Raw genomic sequence first — 21,003 nt, forward strand, 5'->3', positions numbered from 1 at the left:
TTTTATAATGAGCCTGATGAGCTGATTTTGATCGATGAGAGGTGAGGTGTCCTCCCCACCATCAGGGAAGTGTAAGTACCATGAGAAGTGTTGCAAGCACCATGCCAAAGGCAGAGGGAAGGTGCTAGGAGGAGGCTTACTTGTTTTCTGTCCTGTTCCATTAAACCTGAGGGGCTGACGGGCTGAGTGAAGTAGCCTGCAGCAAAACTTACAGAGCTGTCAAAAAGGAGAGTTTGCATTTTAAAGTATCGTAATACAAGGTGACACTTAAAATAACAGATAATGGGGAGCTATGCAGCCTGGAAGTTTTCATGTGAGTCTAAACTGGATTTCACCTCTTTTTGGTACCTTTAGTGAGGTGCCCAGTGCCGTGAGAGGGCTGGTTACAGGTGCAGCACGCACACAGCTGCGTCTGGCAATGCAGGACAAACCAGGCTGTGTTCCTGTTGTGGTGCCCTCTGCGCCAACCAAGAATTTGCAATTTTCAAGCCACTTCTGGAACTGGAAGAGCAACTGGGAGACTATCTTTTGTCTTTTAAATCAGAAAAAAAAAAATAATAAAATAAAATTTAGAAGTGCAGATTTTTTTCTTAGAGTATTCCCTGGCACTCAGAGGTAACCGTGTAGCCCTGTCCGGTTTTCTGCATGAACACCAATCCAATTCCTAGCTGCATTTTTTTTTTTCTGAAAAATTAAACAAGAGGGCATCATAAACTGAGATGTTGCTTTGCTGACAAAATAAATATAAGAAGGTTTTCAGTTTCTGACCGTATGTGAGAAGATACAGGAGAGAGGAGATTTTGGTTAAAATCTGGTGAAAGCAGTTAGGGATTTTGGCCTTTTATTAAACTGTCGGGTCAAAAAGAAAGGTAACCTGATGAGAGAAAAAAATGTTGTTGGATCAATTTAAGCACTTTTTGCAGTGCCAGAGTCTTGGGCCATGAATCTGGTTCCAGTCCCGTTAGCTTTACGCTGGTGTTACTCTGTTGACTCGGTTGGCTTCATTTCTGATTTACATTAGTGTAAGTGAGATCAAAATCACTTTCTTTGCCTTTGGGAAATAGAATAGTCAGGGAAAATAAAAGATTGTACTTGTTAAAACTACTCGGTGGTTTGTTTTTGAATACAAGGGAATGTAACAGGTTTCTGCAGGTGTTTCTGAAGAGTTAGCAGAAAATCCTTTGTCCCAAGCTCAGATGTCTTAATGGAGGTGCGTGGCTCTCGTAGCTGCCGCGGGACATTTAATACGTTCAGAAAGGTGTCTGTTCCCCTGTGAAAGCCAAGCCTGTTTTTACAGCCAGGACCCACAATGCAGTAGGAGAACAGTGCTAATAACCACGGCATCGGGGCTGCAGAAACCTTTTGCACCTCCCCTGGGAAGAAGCAACTTTTTCTTCCTTAAGTGGCCAAAGTGTTACCTTTGGATGATTTCGCTCTTGGGATCCAAATGCTTGCTTGTGCTCATAACCTGTGCTTCCTAATTGTTCTCCAGGCGAGCGAAAGTAGGTTGGTGGGCTGGGTTTGGGTTTGCAATTGTTTCTGGTTTTGTTTTAACATCTGCAGGCTGTAGGTACGCACAGTACTCAAAACAGGGAAAGGATTATTTGATGGGGGCAGTGGGAACAGTGAGGTCTGAGGGAAAACCTCAGGAAGGGTTGTACAAAGACTCCCTAGGACTCCGGGCAGGGCTGGACAGGTTTGGTTATTCTCACCCCATATGTATGGGGAATCTGCCCCCACTCTGCTCTGAACACAAAGGGCTGCGTAATGACAGTCCCTGTCCTGCTGCACCTACAGATCCCTTGGAAATGATTAGCCTGAGAAAAAGGAGTTTTCTCTTACAGAAAATGAAGTGGTCTAGTAAAGTGTTTGCTCTGCACTGGAAGGCTCATGTACAGAATGTCAGTGTATTTGTGTGTCTTTACTTACCTTGACATTGTTAGCTTGCTCCTGATATGTTCAGAGGAAGCAAAGATTCAAAGGTCAGCAATGAGTGGTTTTGAAAAACCAAGTGGTGACTGTATCTCCCACAAATGTGGAGAAAGGAATCAGTTCATGCCATTTTTAAGTACTTCCCACATTGTCTTACAGTTTTATTCATTCATTCTTCTCCCCTTTCTCTATAAGAATTTTGTTTTCTCCTTTATGAAAACAATTTTGCTGATGTTTAGAATATTTTTTTTCAAATGCACATTGATCTCAGACAAAATTTGATGGAATTATTGCTGTAACATTGGCAGCAGAGAGGACACAGAGATATGGGAAAGGGGATGAGGCACACTGAACATCCAAACCTGTCCATAGTGAGGACCTTTTATTTGTAATTTGGGACTTGAGTAAAAACGGATTTTTTTTTCAAAGCTCTGGAGTCTTTAGGAGATGGCAACATAAGTAAGCTACTGGTGTGGTAAATTTGTGTGTGGATCTGCTGCCCATTAGTAATACTTGTGTGCAGTCTACAACACTAACACCAAGCATCTTACCTCCTCCCAGTTAAGCCAATGGGAAATGAAGTCGCTTGGCACCTGGAAGAATCAAGTCACTTGGTCTAAATGTCTAATTATTTTAGTTTAGGGGGTTAATAGTTAGTTTTGGTTCCCAATTTTGGCCTAAAAATCTAGAAGAAATCCTAGATTTTACTGGTAGCAACTACATTTAGAGGCCCTAATATCATTTTTTCTGAAGTATAGCCCCTTTAGGTCAGAAAAAAGACACTCCTGATTCACATAAGTATGAAGACTACAGAGTTCAGCATTTTTTCTGTACCCTATGAATCAGAAAGATGTTCAAAATAACTGTGTCAGAGCAGTAGACTCACGCAGCCATGTGCAAGCTTTGGGTTGCAGAGGAGCTTGTATAGCACACCCCATTGACTATGCGACGTACAAACTAGGAGTATTCATTCATATGGTTTCTTGCAAAATTAACTGAAATGCTGCTAGTCGTTAGGCTTTGGTTCCTTTTTTTTTTTTCTTTTTTTTTTTTTCCCTGTAGTTTAAATCCAGCAGCTGTAGGACTGGAGAAAAGGACTTTGGGGTTTCATCCCTCCTTCCTGTGCTTCACTCTTCTTGCTTCTCCTTACTCCTGACCTAAAACTGAGGTGTGCCCGATGGTTCTCAGCCCCATAATAGGCTCTCTGCCTATCAAGAAACTGTGAGACTTCTTAATTTTTAGCCTGTGATTAACAGTGGATGTATCTGAGGAAATGGAGAAATATATGGCGGAAATGAGGAAATTTTTCAGCGAGGTCAAAGATATCCAGCATGCTCTGCAGATTGTCTTTCAAGGTTAAATAGTGAGACTGCCTTATGCAGCGTGCACAGACAGTTCTGTAAACCATGGGTCCTATTAAAAAACATTCAAGTGGAACAAACTTACTTTTTCTTGTCACAACAGGCTCGTATTCACATTTCAGCACTGGGAAGAAAAAGATAAAAGATTTAATTCAGCTTTCACCATGCTGGAGATTTTCTCCCGTTCCACCTCTGCCCCTTCCTCTGTCCTCATTCCCAGTGTTTTTGAACTCTGCCTGCAATGCGTTGCAGTGCCTGCCAAGATATCTCTAACTAAGGGTGAGTTAATGAGAACATCTGGCCAGGAATGACTGATGATGCTCTGTGACCCACCCACTCAGCACATCTGGTGGTCACGGCCATGGATGGGGAACCTTACCAAGTGCTGTGTCTTCTGCAAGGAAAGTTGTTTTTTGTTGTTGATTATGGTTGGGCATACTGAAAATGCCCAAATCTTTTTGATTATAGGAAGGGGCTTTCGTGTGAATGGGAGAAATGTCTTTAAATAAGTGTACACACACACACAGACACTCACACATGCATGCATATACACTTCTTTATGTAATTACAGTGTACTTTTAATGCGTGAGAATGTGGGCTGCCTAAAAACGGTCTTTATAGATAATTAGTCCCAAAGGTCCTGAACTGGTTAACCATGGAGGCATGCTGCAAAAGACCTCTCTTTGGTAAGGGCTTTTTGAGGGGGCTGAATGTACAGTCTCTCTGAAGGGAGGAAAGGATGAAAAGAGTTTATGTGCTTGGTTGGCAAAGCTCCTTTTTGAAATGATTATTTTAAACCTGTCCTTCTAATGATGAATTAAAATGTCCGGACACTTTTGCAAGCATCTTTTTATGTTATTTATATATAAATCAATAAATACAAATGCTCCACTCTTGTTTTCCTTTGAAATCTTGATAGTTTAGAAAAAAAAAAAAAAAAAAAGAAAGATGGAAGATGGATTTTTCAGACAGCAGAATGAATCATCAATGAAGTGAAAACACTGAGCAAATTCTCTTTTGTTTAAGAGAATGGTCTGTACACAGTTCAGGCCAGCACATTTTTCATGGGATGCGAGGGAACAGTTCAAAGAATTGGCAAGGAGTGGGTCCTGCATATTCATGAGGTTGGGCAAGGAGGTGAAGGTACAGGAGGAGGCAGAAAAGCAATATGAGGATAGAGTGGAATGTGGAGTGAGTTACCACGGTATCCTATTTTACTGCTGTTTGACGTAAAGCTCCTTTGCTTTTACACAACCGCTGGAATTGAATTGAAGCAGCGCAGGGAATAAATAATGAATGTGTCCTTTACATGCTAACAGAGGAGAATCTGCACCTCGTCACAGAGATAATGTGCCCCTCTGTTCTCCCCCCAGTCTCCAGCCTTCGTTCCAGAAGTCAGTCAAGATCTTATCCAACAGACAGAGGAAAAACTCGAAAACAGCCCCTGCAAAGAGCTATTCTCTCACTGTACAAAGTAAGTATAACTTGATATCCGAAGACCACACGGCTGCAGTCAGCAGCTTGTAAAGACAGTGACAGGTAAAAAGAGAAACTGCAATTTGAATCCGAGGCATGTATCTTCAGTTTACGTTCATAATCCTGGAGGCATAACTGACAAGGAGTGAAGTCATTTCATCTGAACGAAATATAATAAATATTTCCATGCCATTATATACACTACACACAGGCACTTAGTGTTTCAGGTATTTGACAGAGTGTTCTAGCCAAGTAAACCAGCCATGGATTTCATGCCGTGTGAAAAGAGCTACAATGCTAATGTATCCAAAGAAAACATCTCTGTTTCAAAATGAATAAAAATTAAGTGGCTATACAGTCCATTTAGACAGAGGAATGTGCAAACTTGCTCTGCATGGCTTTTCCAGAAAATCTTCAGCAGGAGAATGGAGCTTTTTTAATGCTTTACTGTCTGTCTGTGGAGTTCAAACGTACGTGCATTATTTCATCCTTTGTCTGGGAAAAGGCTTATCAGGTTTTGTAGCGGCGAGGCGATTTGTACTATTATGTTCTAAAGCTCCAGGTATGCGCTCTGCATTTGCAAGTACTGACCCGAGTATGTTCACGCCAGTAGATCATAAACCAACAAAAATATGAAAAGGAGGGATCATCACAAGCTGGCCCATGTGGTTTCTGGCTGAGCACAGTTTGTTTTCCCTGGGTGATGTAATGGGGATTTGTAAAATTCGCTCCGCTGTCATTCATTGTTTTGACTCATTTCATTGACCTTTTCTGTTTTCAGTTATTCTTTGCGTTGGTAGGAGATGTGGGTTATTTCTGGCCTTCTCTTATAACATAGCTAGTTTACTTGCATTGGCCCGGTGTCATGTTGAGATGCTAGTATAACTTGCACCAGTTGTGTGTGCCAGTCACAATGACAAAGGCAGAGCTGTGCTTGACATAAAAAACCCTGATGTCTGTTTCCATTTCTGAAATCGATTTGAAAGCTGACAGTTTACTGTAAAATGCACTTTGTTGTTGCCAAGGAGGGGAACTAAAAAGCAAACAAGTGGTGAAAGGCAGCTATTGTTCTTTAAAGTACGTGAAGCTTTTAATTAACTGAAAGAAATAGGCTAGCATTGGACACCACTTAATTCAGGCTCTTGTTCACAGACAGCCATTCCTTCTTCTCAACTGAAACAGATAAATTAGCCAGTTTTGAGGCCTTGTTCATAAATATGCTGATGATCGTTTTAGGTGGACTGAAATGGGGTCAAAGAGAAGTTTTAAAGACTTGTTGTTGGTACTTACTAAATGTACTGAATAATGTTAATTTTGGAAGTGTTCACAGCCAGACCAAAAAAGGGAGCATGCACATAAATTTGAAACTTTCTATCCTGTTGGAGCAGGAGCAGGGATGAGTTTCAGACAAGTCCTTCTAGTTAAGATCAGTCTGCAGAAGAAATGTATGTATAACTGTATCTGCTGCTTTGACCTTTAATATTTTGACTGTCTTCCCCTGCCTCCCTCCAATTTCCCCTATAATTTTCAGTTTGATTTTGGATATTTGGCAAAACTCATTAAGGCAGACTTTTCCTTTAAAAATAAAAATTAAAAAAAAAAAATGTTCACTTAAGGGAAATATTTCATCTCCTTAAAACAAATACTGTATGATCTGTGTCCAATCAGAAGTTGGACACAGCCAATGAAAACAGCAACAATTTGTCTTTTGAATATGGAATATTTGCAATTACCTGCCTGTTCCTAATGTGTGGTGCAAGAATTATTATTAAAAAATAAATAAATAAATCCAAAAACGTAGGAATAGTCGTTCATGAATGGAGAGGAACGGAACTGAGAAGACTCATTATTCTTCTTGAATGTTTGCTCATGTCTAGAACCACCCCAGGATGAGCCTCAGTTCATCTGTTCCCAAACCAGAGTCATTTTTCAGATTATTTCCTCCTCCAGCAAAATCTAGAAAAGTGTCTATTTACTCTTATATATAGACACTCCTGCCAGCAGAGCCCCAGTAAGCAAGGTAGGACCCCAAACCAGCAGGTCAATAGTCCCCTGTTAAGCATCATGACCACTTCCATCTCAGGCAGCTCTCAGTTCAGCCTCTGTTTTCTTATCTCTGAACCCTTGGCCCTCCTCAGGGGAGGTCTATTGGTCTCTGGCTGCTTGTTGCCTGTCACAAGCAACATACTTATCTGTCACAGTTACATACTGGCCTTTCATAAGGACTTTGCCGCTACTGTGCGAGTCCCCAAATTCTTCTCTTGATCCAGGAACAAATCCAGATCATTATTCAGACTCTTTTTCTTCTGTTTTACTCTACAAGGCACATTGGTGTTAGGAAAAGCCCTTGGACTTTAATCAGTTATTAATCCTTCTGTATAGCAGGAATTCAGACTGATTTTTTTTTTTGCTCAAAATAACATCTCTGATGGTCTGTCTTGGAAAGATATGGGCTTCAGGCAGAAATTTTCAGTCCAGATGTAAACATCCCCCAAAGTTTAGGAGCTTAGTTCCTGCAGGTGTTGTGTTAAGCCAGACTTAATTTATTTAGAGAAGCAAAGATACTTTTCGAGTGTTTAACAGCCTTTGTAAAAGTTCATTTAAGCCAATGGGAGACTCCTTGTTAATTTTCAGCAAGCATTGTCAGTGCATATTTCTATTCAGCTTTTGTAACTCCTTCTCTTATGAAGCACATTAAACATATCACTTTGTTCCTAGCCTGAAACCATGAGTAAAATAAAATAGGAATTAAGTAGGAGTCAAATGACCCTACTGTTCAAGAAGTCTGTATTTTCTCGTCTTGTTTTGTTTCTCTTTTGCTCCAAGATCAGGATTATAAAATGCTTATATATCCTTTTCATCTGAGATAGATCTGTCCTTGACCACCTCAGTGGGGAACCATTCCAAGAATACCTAAACAGCATGTACTTCGACAGGTTTCTGCAGTGGAAGTGGTTGGAAAGGTAAGTCACAATATTTTATTTATTTATTTATTTGTAATAGAAATTAATACAAAACGTTTATTTCACTTTCCATGCAAAGCTCATAGAATACTGCCAAAATCTGACAGCTGAGATGGTGCACGTACAGTCCCTTTGTCTTGAAGGCAAAATCAGTTTTGTCCTTTCTTTAGCATCATTAGTACCTTCTTCCAGTGCTTGCCATTTATGACCTTCTCGATGCAGCAATTCTCTTCCTCTTTATGCTGTTCTCCTTCAAAAGATCCATCAAGACTCATTCCCTGTCCCCCTGAGCTGTACTCCAGGGAAGCTCACCCAGAAAAGCTCTCCAGCCACTGCCTTCTGTCTCAAGGACACCGCTGTCCTGGAGGTGGCAGGCTCCAGCAAGCAGCTTGGGCAGCTTCTTTGCCCAGTACGCTTGTGCATGCCTGGTGAATAGGACAAGACGTACAGCCCATAAAAAGTAAGAATCCAAGTCTCCTCTGTGATCTGGGAAACCTCAGTGGCCAATTTCATTGTAGACCCTGTCACAATGAGCTATTCGTGGCACAGCGGGAGGACACATTGCGCTTGTTTATGACCTAGCCTCGTGCATCTATAGCGCAAAATGTACGATACACATCCAGTCTCTGGCTTTTGCATTCACAAACACTGCCCAAGCAAGAGGGAAACAGATGCTGCTTGGTAGGGAAGTAAATAATAAAAGAGAAATCCATCCCAAAACACTAGGGAGCCTGTTTTGGCTTCTAAAGCTTGAATGTTCTGCTGTTTAATGGTATTAGGTACGATTAAAATACATTCAGATTTTTTGTTGTCTTTCTATTTAGCTACGCTCCGAATATGGTGACTTTTTGTCTGGACCAGTTATCACAATTACTAAAACACCGTAAAGAGACAAAAATGCAGCATATAGGTCCCACATGGTATTTATTGGCTAGACACTGAAGAGCACATTTAATGAGCAAGCTGCCTTAGTGGGTATTAATTTGCAGGGAACGGGACCTTTGCCCCCTCCTTGCTGGTGAGTGCCGTAGCAGATGACCACTGCTGGGTGACAGCGACCTTGAGTCAAGAGAAGCCCCAGTTGCCACAAATGGAATTAATTACGGCAGATGAGCTGGGACCAGATCCTCGAGTGGTGGATATGAGCATAAGGGCTCGGAGATCAAAGGAGCTGTGCCAGTTACTCTCCCTGGAAAGCTACACAGCTGCCGCACAGGGGGAAGGGAGGTGGTGGGCAGAGGGGAGAGCCACTTCATGCCAAGACATGCTCCACATGCCACCTCCTCTGAATCCAGCATTTACTCTTCCATTTCAATTGAAAAACATCAGATGATTCATCTCTAGCCAGGCTATTTCCCAGCTATTTTCACATTCAGGATAAGGAATTTTCTCAAATGCTTTGAGGATTTTATTTTTTTCCATTCCCCCAACAAATGTGACAAGCTATTGGCTGTGCCTATCTGGCTTAAGGAGAACTGTTTTTAGGATTAGCAAAGAGCTGTTAGTAGCGTGGAGTGATCAACAGCTCCTTCTGGCAGCCTGCTGGCTCCAGTGAAGAGTCAAACAGTCGATTTACTCCAGGGACATTGCTGAGCACGTAGTTATCTCTGCTAATTGTTGCTTTTAACCCTAACAGAATTTGCAGTATCTTCTTAGAAGCCTGAAAACAGCATTTTTCCTCTTTCTGTTTTGGCTATTTGCAGAGTTTTTTCCCTCTACTTTTAAAAACAATGATGAGCATAAATGAAACAATTCACTTTAACGTTTATTCCTTATTGTCATCAACCTCATCATCGCCGCCGCTGGAACAGCCGCGTTTTTGTGCTCCCTCTGCCGGCTGGCTGCCCGCCAGAGGAAAACAAAGCTCCGACGAGGTTCTGATGAACGTTCATATCGACTGCTAATGCAATTTTAAAACTTTAGTGATAGACTGGTGGACACAAAATCAGATATCTCAGAGCCCTGAGTTCTTTCTCTGTCACACTGTAAAACTGTGATGATAGCAAAAGCGGTAGAAGCTAGATTTAGGGCTGGAGCCCTTTTGGTAGAGCAGATTTTTGTGGGAATTTCATTAGATCTTGTACCCCTGCGGAGCACTCTGCTGTCAGAAAGACTTATTTAACCCCTAATTTGGCCTTTAAATTGCTACAGAAAATGCACACAGGTCAACTCACCAGAGAGGAAAAAAATATATAAAATAAAAATAAAAAAATAAAAGACCCTCTGCTTAATTTGCTCAAGAAACTGAACCAGAAGAAGACTTTCTTGTCAGGTGAATGGTTGCAGCTAATCTGTTTCACATGCCTGAAAGGAAAGAGATGCTCTTCCTCCTTTCTTGCCCAGCGGTGCTGTCCCGAGAGGCAGGTAATTCAGGTCGGGTTGGAAGGGCTCCGAGCCCTGCTTCCTGCTCCTACCCTTCTGTGAATGGGATCCGAGCTCTCCTCTCCAGTTCCCGGGATTGTTTTTTGCTTGTTTCATATTGATTTCCTGTTTTGCTTAAGGTCAAGAAAACAGAAGTATTTTCATAGTGGTTGAATCTTGGATCTCTTTTTCTCAGCTTGAAGACCAAAGTAATTAGATGTTAGCCCAGCACGACCCTTAAAAAATTCCTCTGCATCACAAGATGAGCTGTGGAATTAAAATGCTGTTGCAAACTCTCAGGCCTCGTCTCTGCTTGACAAAGGCCAAAACTGTGTAACGGAGATTCAGTACCCTCCTCGGTCCTAAGATGCTAGCAGAAATTATCCTGATGACTCACTAATGTGTTGTATTTTATTACAGCTTAATATGTTGGAATTGAAAAGTTCAGGCCATACATAGTATTGAAGTAATGTAATTACATAATTATATATTATATTATATAATATAATTACCTTGAAATAATGTGATTATATAATATTTATCTATTTTGCTTTTCAAAAGTATGCCCTGAAATAAATAAATCACAGAGAGTGCATTAAATGTAGTGTGTCTTTTTTTTTTTTCTCTCTTCCTTTTCTTCCAGGCAACCAGTAACGAAAAACACGTTTAGGCAGTACAGGGTGCTAGGGAAAGGCGGCTTTGGGGAGGTGAGTGATTCTGAAAGTTTCTGTTAAGACTGTTTCTTGCTTCTCAGGCACTGCAGGTTACAGTATCTTGATGAGACAGAGGCTGATTTTCATTAATTGCTGACGGTTTTACTTAACCTCTCTTGACACTGCAATCTCAAAAGAACACTTTCGAAAATTATTTTGTGTTTGACTGTTGCAGTCACAGTGGAATTAGGGTCACACCCTACTTGTATTTTACTAATGGCTTGAGGTCACTGCCTGGGCAGCAGAGTCCGAGGAGGCAGAGGCAGGCCTTTGCGGAGCAGATTACCATCTACACAGACAAAAGGAGGTGGGATAGGAAGCAGGCGGAGGAAAGTGGAATAATTAAACCAATATTACACAGCAGGTTTGGAAACTGTAGACGGTTCCCCAGATGCCCCCGCCTGAGCCTTATTTGCTCCACCACTGTCTCTAGCTTTAAAAGGACTAAATCAGATCAGACCAGATTGTGAGGAGCAAAGTGCAACCCAGAAAAAGTGTTTTCTTTGACTTACCCAGCAATTGTTCTCTTTAATTCTCAGGTCTGCGCTTGCCAAGTCCGAGCAACAGGGAAGATGTACGCCTGCAAAAGATTAGAGAAGAAGAGAATAAAAAAGAGGAAAGGCGAATCCATGGCACTAAATGAAAAGCAGATTTTAGAAAAAGTCAATAGTCAGTTTGTAGTGAGTATTGAACTCTCTAGAGCTTAGTTCTGTGCTCACCTGCTGGGCACCCTCTCCTGTTGTATCTGATCCAACTCCTTTTACAGAAAAGGTGCCGTTTTCTGTAGGGAGCCAATCCTTCCACATTTCACCTTAGTCCTGCTCCATGCACGTTTGCAGAGTCTCGCTTTTATCTGTGGTCTGTGAGAACTGCACCAAGCAAGGTGCCTGTTTTTCTACCATGTGAGCTTGATGCTTTTTACAGCCTTGACTTGCATCAGGGCTTGCATCAGGCTGAGCTATTTTTATCCTGTGTGATTACCTGAATCCCCAGAGCCTGGGAGAGAGGAGCTTGGAGCAGACTGAAGGAGATTCAGCCCAAATAGATCAGAAGAGACTGGCTGGTAGGGGCATCTAGCCAGTGACGTGGAGCTGGTCTGCCTGACTTGGGATTTTCCTGAGTTCTGCCAGCTCTTGTGGGCTATCTGGGAACCCACTGAGATGGTGTTTTTTTGACAGCTGTCCAACAAAACAGAGCAGCTGGAGTTGGATCTCCCCTTGTCTGTTAAGATTTCTGTTGCCTGGAAGCATCTGAGAATTAAACTTGGGGATTCTGATGATGAGTTCAACAAATCATCAACGGGTTCAACAAATCAATCTATAAAATCCTAATATCTAACATAACAACATAACCTAATTCTAACATAACAACATTTTATACTTTTTTATACAACATTATTATACTTTTAAAATGCCTGTTTGCTATTGTGATAAGGCCCTTGTCAAATTCAATGTTTTTTTTTTCCTCTTTATCTAGTGAAAATTGCTAATGAAAAGTGAGTGATTTCTCCCTAGCAGATAACTGAACTGTCAAAACCATGCTACAAATGTTTTCCTAGGTCAATTTAGCCTACGCCTATGAAACAAAGGATGCACTGTGTTTAGTTCTGACCATAATGAATGGAGGTGACCTGAAGTTTCATATCTACAACATGGGAAACCCAGGCTTTGAAGAGGAAAGAGCTTTGTTTTATGCAGCAGAGATTCTTTGTGGTTTAGAAGACCTTCACAGAGAAAACACAGTATATAGGTAAGTATTCTTGGGAGTCTTAAGACAACTTTCTCTGGTAGAACAGAATTGTCTGCATCCCCCCTACTCATGGTGGTACAATATGGTTTAGGTGTCTCAGTGTCTTTGATGAAATTTTGCAGACCCATGTGCAAATACAGTACGATTCAGTACCAGTGGAAGGAAGCAGTTGCTTCACTAAAAACATAATGTTTAAATTACACAGAACTAACACAAAATTCCCCCAAATCCTACCTCGGCATGCACTGAATGACCTGAGAGAATTATGAAAGTTCTTTAAAGAGATATAATTAAGGAATCAAGTTTCTAGTTGGTATGAAATGGAGATCATTCTATTCTAGCCTCTGTTTTAATTAGATTGTGTTGCATTAGGGGCTATGACACATCAGGCATGGGGAAAAAAAACACTTTTCCTGCCCCATAGGGAGCAGAATATATAGATGATGAAGGGAAAGCTGTGGCCCATGAGCCATGGTAGTGTGCTGTAATTGGTCTCATTCTCTTCTCATGTACTTTGTGCTGGTTTCATTCTCCTCTCATGCAGTTTGTGCTAGAGCAGGTGGAACCACTCTGAAGTCCAGGCACTCTGGACAAATGGTGCCATTTTGCTTCCAGCTGAGGGCCAAGTGGGTTTGGAAAGCAGACACCCCTTTCATCTGAGAAGCTGCACATCCTCACAGAGAGCACAACAAGCTCTCTGCTGGAGCACTGCTGGTGCTTCAGGACCTGCAGCAAACCCACATCTCTCCTTGCTGCCTCCTAGTTTTCCTGCAAAATGAGGCAGTCTCTAGGTCTCCGTTACTGCTGCGGAGCTGGGACACTGGCTGGCAGTGTCCTGCAGGCAGCCACAGACTTCCCTCTCTTCCAGCAGAGTAATTAACACAGGAGGGTTTGAGACAAAGGACACAGATTAATGCTCTAGGACATGGAAATTCTAGTTTTGATTAGCTAGATGAGCCAAGTTCTTGGTTTCCAGGCTGGCTTATAGTTATACACAAGCACTCTGTCAGGACATCTTAGGGTTTACTGGCTGGATATGAAGGGTAGCTCTAGAGAGAGCTCTCATGGCTCCATGGGGATTTATTTATTTTTCTTTAATCAACAACCAATATAGTTATAAACAACATTTAATGCTTGTCTTCATGGTCCTAGCTTGTGAAATCATTATTTCTAGCATTCACAGCAGAAGAGGTCCTGTAAATTGATGGAAAAACATCCAAGGACAATGATTAATAGACAATAATATGGTGGTTTGTTGTGCTTTTTTTTTTTTTTTAACTAAGCTACACTTTAAATCATTGACATGCCGACGTATAATAAGCATTGTGTATATGCCTGTATATAGATAAATTATGATATTGTTCCTTGGAGGAGTTCTCTAACAAATTGCTACTCGGTTGCCTTGCTGTGACTCAGATCTTGCTAGCTCGTACAAGGAGGGCAGACATAGATAATATGCTGATTTATTTGGCACTGGCCCAGAAGTAGAATTTTTCAAGGAACAAAATGGAATTAAATGTTTAATGTCAACTGAAAAATCAGATCTTGAGTGACATATCTGGCTTCCTTTTTTTTTTAAAAATCATCCTATCACATTCAGAAAACTTTTAGGAGGTATTATGTTGTTTCTTTAAAAAAAAATAAATCGTAAGCATACCTTATTGATGAAAATGAAAAATACATTCATAATGTGACTGGTAAAATGCCATACCAATGCCACTCTCTAATAAAACAAATTAGATCTGGCCATCTAAAATAGTATGGGGATCTAAGGGAAATGGCATCCTACCTTCTGAAGAGCTTGTTTCATGCTACTCTTAAAAGAGTTGCTAGTTTGCACTTCAGATGGCACATTCATTTTGGTGATGAATGATATTATATCCCAGTAGGTGACATTTTCTAGCAGTATTTCAGGAGCAGTTGCAGAGACCCCTAATTTGTAATACTGCAAAGTGTTTTGGGACCCGCGAAAAGTGCTATATAGGTCAATAAAATATAGCAACTAAATGCTACAGCTTTCTCAAGGTGAATAATTCATAGCAAAACACTTATTCCTCAGACTTAATTTCATTTTCTGTGAACAAAACGCTTCTGAGTAAATCAGAGCATTCCAAAATACCTCCCCATCTCATGCACCAATGATGCACACTGTGTATGTGACCCGAAAAAAACAACTGGGCCAGACTTCAGGTTCAGCATCAGATAAAAAGTCAGAATTCCCTTGTCAAACGAGGAGCTTCCATTATATTTCTCAACTGTATCATGTTAGTAAAGGTCAATGGGTTGATTGTTCATGGAAAGCAAACAAGAAAACCTTCTGTTTCTCCTCAAATTTATACATATATATATATGTAATAGCAGTGTAGCAATATATCTATATTATATCAGTGCCTGCAAGCTCCAATCTGCATCGAGATCACAATGTCCTAGGCACTACAGTACACAGCAAAGCCTTGTCCACCATGATTAATTGTATTGTTTATGCTGTCCCGTAGAGCAGAACAATGCACTATAGCCTTTCCAGCATGGGCGCCGTGCCAGCAGTTTATGTTTCAGTATGTTTAGGCAAGGCCAGTTTACATTTCAGAAGCTGTACCATTGGGAAGCATATTTACACATAACCAGGTCCACAGAGGGCTCTTAATTCTTCTAGACATTTCAGCACAGAAATCACAGTCCTCCCTGACACTTCCAAGTGTTAGCCATGCAAAGGGAGCCGGCCTTGATCCTGAGGAACTGGAGATCTGAAAACAGAAATGACAAGTGATGGCTGAGGGGGAAGGCAAGTCTGCCTTAATTGCCCTAAATCACAGAGGACTGTAAGGACTGAACTGTTCTGAGTCTTCATGGAGTCTCTCATTTTCTCATTCAAAGAAAATATCTTTTCTCTGCTAGCATGCGGAATCCTTTTCATTTAGCCATAGCCATAGCTTTAGGTGGGACTAATAAGTGCTGGAGTGGAGGATGAAGTAACTAATGAAGTCTAAGTTCTTCAAGGAAATAGTTCTTAAGGGATTTGTAGTAAGTCTAAGTATAAGTAGGGAACACCCTTCACATATTTCGATATTGATTACTTGGAAAATAAGCTTGGTATCATTGGGCACCCAGTGACATTTATCTGGAGAGATTCAGAGTGTCCGAAACAGGAGAGAAGGGGAGATTGCTCACAGCATTCTGTGTTCTTGCTTGAAAAATAGAAATAGAAATGAGACAGGTTTTGAAGTGTCACTTTCATCAATGTTGAAACTGCCACGTATCTGTTCGGAGGAAAACTCATGGCACTGAAGTGATGCAGGAGGCCTCCTGCCCAGCCGCTGTGCAGCATGCGGCTCCTGTTGGGAGGGTTCCTCTTGCACACCCGCCTCTCTTTGCTCTTTGAAAAGAAATGCATCTTGCTGGGAAGCTAACGGAATCAAGCTGGTTTGCAAATGCAAGGAGGCCTTGAAAAAAGGCGAGACCGAGCACTGCTTGGATTTGGACCAGGCAAAATGCTGGGTTTCCGCAGGAATCCGTCAGATAAAATCAGGGCAGAAAGCTGTGAATCGAAGCAGTGCACTCCTCCCTGCCTTACCCAACCACACTGGTGCCTGATCCAGGCTCCCCCAGCTCCCAGCTGGCTCCTCTCTGCCCTGTGCCCATGCAGAGGCTGCTCATTGCCCCTGTGATGTCTGTGTAGGAGCAGGGAGAACGGCCGTACAGATCCCGCTTTGACAGAAGCCCCCTGCCACCAGGAGAGGCAGGGATGGAGAGGAGCTGGCACGGACAGCACCTAAAAGCTGCAGCTGGTGGAGCTGGCTTGGTGTGGACAAGCCCTTTATAAGAATGACCTGCCACAGCTCTGCTGCGTATATGAAAGTGGGAGATATTTTTTCAGAAGTTCATAACTTGGCTGGATTGGGGATTTTCTTTTTTTCCACACGAGCAGCGAAAGGCACATCTTTGACATCAGAGTGACCACCTTGCCAGTTTTCGTGGCACTGCTCCAAACCACATAGGCATCAGAGTTTCCTAAATGTTTGTAAGAAGAATTTTAATCTGGGCACAGCATTCCCCTCTCTGCCCCTCATTTTTCCAAACTAGCTGAAGCCGTTATACATGTGCACAAGTGTGTGTGCACACATTCACGTCACTGGCCTGAGCCAGACGCCAAGCAGAGCAAATCTCAGCCTGGCGGATTGCTGTTATCATTTTCATAAGCAAATAAAATATTTTAAAATGTTTAATATTTTAACAAAAATATTTTATAAAAGGAAATGTTGCAGAGATTTATCAACACGCAGCACTACAAGGCTTGGTTTACAGGGTTTACTGGTCTAGATGGATGAGTCCATTATAGAGTGCATTATGAACTAAAAGCTTGGCTTAGTGGAAAAAATGTAACTCCAGTTTAGAAAAAGACATATGGTTTTGTTCTAACTACGGGGTGAGTTGCAGAAAGTTGTATTGGTTCCATGAGTTCCTTACTGTTTGAGTTGACACTCAATTGGTTTATTACTAGTAATAAATGCACTCACACACTGTCATATGCTTATGTTATCAAACCCAGCTTCATACAAATAACTGCTATCTTTCATTTGCAGAGATTTGAAGCCAGAAAATATCCTGCTAGATGATTATGGTAAGTCTCAGAGGTTTACAGAGGTTCTTTCACAGTAAAATAGATTAAGTTAGTTTTAGGATACATATTGCACAAAGACAAATAATGCTCTGAAGTGAATAAGAGGCTCAGCGTACTCTAATACTATGTCTTGGGGTGGGTAAAGTGCTAGGACTCGCTGCACGGGTGGAAGGAAGCAGCTGTGCTACACAGCAGGGTGTGTTCTTGAGAGCATGACTTTGCTGGTGGTGTCTGCCTTTTTTCCATTGTTTTTCCATCCCTATTGTTACAAGGCTAGTACAACACAAAGGACATTGTGATTTCTAATCTATGCTCCCCGCTCCATTTTCAAAAGTACTTTCGTCCTTTGCTGAGCCAGCTCTCATTTTATGCAAAGCCAGGTACCCATTTGCTGCTGAGGGCAGCGATAATCAAATCTTACGCTGAGTTATAGACCAGATGTAGTCCCTTCAGCCATCAAAGAGTCTCAGAATTATGTCAGCCCATCCATCCACTGTGATCAGTTCAAGACACTCCACTACAGTATGCTACTCGGTGTCTTTTTTTGGTTTGCTTTGAAATGCCTAACGCAATCTACTCTAGTCCATAGCCTGGCTGTTAACATTTCACTGCATTATATCCCTCTCAGTAATTCCTCTTTTCCTTATCAATGAAGCTGCTCCAATTCAGTGATTTAGGACACTCATTTCCTCACATATCATAACAGTAAATTGCAAGAGTATTGTAGTGTTGACAACTGTTGTATTTTTGAGCTAATTTGGAGTCAAACGATTATATCTGCTTTGTGTTGTCCTGTTTGTTTTTGTTTTTCCTTCCAGGCCATATTAGAATATCTGATTTGGGCCTAGCTGTTAAAATCCCTGAGGGTGAATCAATCCGTGGAAGGGTAGGAACAGTAGGGTATATGGGTAAGTTTTCAGTAGCTCATCTTTTTGACAATTTGCTGAGATTACTTGAGCTTTGGAGATCTTTCTGCCATGTAGGCTTAAGAAAAAAAAAATTTTAAAAATCACATTCTGCTAGGTCCAGTTCCCTGATGCAAACCAGAAAAAAAAAAAAAAAAAAAAAAAAAAAAAAAAAAAATCTAGAGGAAATCAGAAGTCAAGAAAAGGCTGGACAACAGCAGCTCATAATGAGACTGGTCTACAATGCTAAATCAGCAAGGAAAAATTATAAAAAACAAAACAAAACAAACAAACAAACAAACAAAACAGAAAAAAACAACTGGAATTCTAGTGATTTTATCATAGATTTATTTCAGTAGGGCTATGTGCACAAAGGAAAGAAAAGATTTCTTTCTCATTGCTACTTCATATAGTATTTAAAAAGTATTTGTATGTTTGTGATGAAGCGGCTAAGTCCACATCTATATTTTGCTATTTGGACAGTGGGAGGCTACACAGAAGAGTAGAGATTTGTATGTGGGTAAAAAACACACTCCCAGATTTAACTAGAACTGTCTTTGAAATTGCATGTAATTATTTTCATGTATTCTCTGGGTAGGCATACTTTGTGGAATAAAACTTGCACGTGCTTATTTGACTAAAGAGAAGCTAGCTGATATGAGCCACTGTTGTATCATATGGAAGCTTTAAGGAAAGAAAGCAAGTCAGTTGTCATTTCTAAGTTTTGTTATTTCAGTGTAATTCTGTGTACACACTAAGACTCTGTGCCCATGAGCATATGTGTGTGTGTTTGTAACCACGGATGGAAGGTAAGGATGCCTGCAAGGAAGTGACTATATGCCCACAGCAAACTGGGTGTTTGCAACACAAAACAAATAGATTTGTTTTTTTTTTTTTTTTTTTTTGAAGGAGGGAAAATAAATTATAAATTGAATGAGAAGACAGAATTTGTTTTTGGATAAATGTCACTGTTGTTTACAGGATGTGTGCTTGTGTGTCATTTCATAAACAGAGAAGTCTGGAAGCACTCTTAAGACTGGGCCTCTCCTTAATACTTAGCTTCAACTTGGTTTTGTTTTGTTTTGTTTTGTTTTTTCAATTGGTCTGGCTTGGTAGAGAACTCAGAAGACAGCATGAACATGGCATGTAGAGAAAATAGCATAGCATGTAACATGCTGCATTTTCCATAATTCAGTCATCAGAAATCAGGAGGTGTTTTTATATTCTGCCCACCATTCTCTCTTCCCGCCAACATCAAACATTGTCACAGGATATATCTTTCTCCTCCACAGCTCCAGAAGTGTTGAACAACCAGAGATATACACTCAGCCCTGACTACTGGGGGCTGGGCTGTCTCATTTATGAAATGATTGCTGGGCAATCACCATTTCGCGGAAGGAAAGAGAAGGTGAAGAGGGAAGAAGTGGACAGAAGAGTGCTGGAGACAGAGGAGGTGTACTCCCATAAGTTTTCTGAGGAGGCCAAGTCCATCTGTAAAATGGTAAGGGGCTTGAAGGCCCAGTGTGGCAGCTGCATTAGCAAGCTTCATCTGACATGGTTTGAGAGGTAATGCGGTACCATAGAGGGGCTGCAGAGGCAAGCAATAATCAAGCTCATCTGTTGATGGGATGACTGCATTCTTTATTCATTCAAATTGTGTTTATTTGGGATCATGGTCATTTTGAGTCCTCTCCAAAGTTTTATGGCCAAGGGAGCGGTATCTATTCTCGTGAGACTTTGAATGTTAGTTTGTAGTCAAGAATGCCTTTCTGTGTTTTATAATCTTGTAGAAAAAATAAAAAGGACTTGATGATGCAAGACTCTCAGTGTCTCCTGCAAGGAACTGAAAACCCCATGCTTCCATTGTCTTTGGTGAGAGCTGGGGGTAAGCAGGACAAAGATTATGCAATGAAATTATTGTGACACTCAAATGTTGTCCCACCCCATCTCACTAACTTTGTTAGCAACTTTTCCCCCAGGGTGCCAGGGTATCCAGCTTTTTTTAATACTGTTGAGCTGTCCTTTAAAATGTTTTCTCACCCTTTCAGCTGGGAGTCATTTTCATAGCACAATAGCCATGTCTGACAATGGAAATCCTCAAACCCTTTGAGAAATCTCAAAGCTGTGTCTGAATTCATCAATGTCTTGTCGACATCCATCTTTAGAAGACTGAATTGTAATTTGGAAAGGGATGTAGCCTTATTCTTGATTTGTTTGCTAAAGAGTGAAGTCTCCTTTGGAGACGGTGACATATCTATGTAAACTGTAGAGAAAGAATGAAGGGAGAGAAAGATCAACAAATAGGTAGTGAGAGTTGCACCAACATCTTGTGCAATAGGCAAGCAAACAGCATATCAACAACATTCTGGTTGGCTGGCTTCGTGAAGAGACACTGAAGTCTCCTTGCAAAGTAATAATGGTAGCATTGCCAAGTATCATGCCTGGAAGTCATTAACTCACAGTGCACCAACTCATTGCTGAATCCCCAGGGTAGTAATTAACTGACATCACTCTTGATAGATACTTTAGGCCATACACTGCCCTTAATCTGCGATTCAGAGCCCCAGCGTAAAAAGATGTAGGACAGCCACAGGCTCATACAGACCATTTCATGTGCTCAAAAGGTCTGCCATCTTTTCTCTAGTAGCACCTCAACTCCTACCAGGTGAAGAGCAGAGTCTGATGGAGTGGCAGAGAGTTTGTGCACTTTCAAGTATTAGCATGAAATGAAAATGTCACAAGGCAAAAACGCTTTGCTTGTTCTGTGGTTAGTTGCAGGCATGAGATATAACTGAATAAAAGTACGCTTTTTAGAAAAATAACCAAGCCTTTCTTTAAAAGCTGAGAAGAATTAGTAGCAATGTAGCATTGATGGGACAGTGCTGGAGATCTCCCTCTCCCAGGGGAGTAGACAGCAAAAGTCAG

General features: G+C 41.2%; 1 protein-coding gene across 3 annotated transcripts in view; it reads left to right on the forward strand.

The window, feature by feature from the left end:
• Positions 1 to 21,003, forward strand: part of GRK5 (G protein-coupled receptor kinase 5) — a 164,645-nt gene that overhangs the window by 125,614 nt on the left and 18,028 nt on the right. For 2 of the 3 annotated variants that reach the window (XM_068688979.1, XM_068688980.1), the window contains exons 5-12: positions 4,667 to 4,767; positions 7,640 to 7,732; positions 10,737 to 10,800; positions 11,346 to 11,486; positions 12,365 to 12,555; positions 17,136 to 17,173; positions 17,992 to 18,081; positions 19,371 to 19,579. In XM_068688979.1, the coding sequence (XP_068545080.1) occupies positions 4,667 to 4,767; positions 7,640 to 7,732; positions 10,737 to 10,800; positions 11,346 to 11,486; positions 12,365 to 12,555; positions 17,136 to 17,173; positions 17,992 to 18,081; positions 19,371 to 19,579 (927 nt within the window). Of the gene's footprint in view, positions 1 to 4,666; positions 4,768 to 7,635; positions 7,733 to 10,736; positions 10,801 to 11,345; positions 11,487 to 12,364; positions 12,556 to 17,135; positions 17,174 to 17,991; positions 18,082 to 19,370; positions 19,580 to 21,003 lie in introns of those variants that run through there. The other variant, XM_068688982.1, reaches the window with a different exon arrangement.

The sequence above is a fragment of the Anas acuta genome, chromosome 7 (genome assembly GCF_963932015.1).
Source record: "Anas acuta chromosome 7, bAnaAcu1.1, whole genome shotgun sequence".
In the NCBI taxonomy this organism is placed as follows: Eukaryota; Metazoa; Chordata; class Aves; order Anseriformes; family Anatidae; genus Anas; species Anas acuta.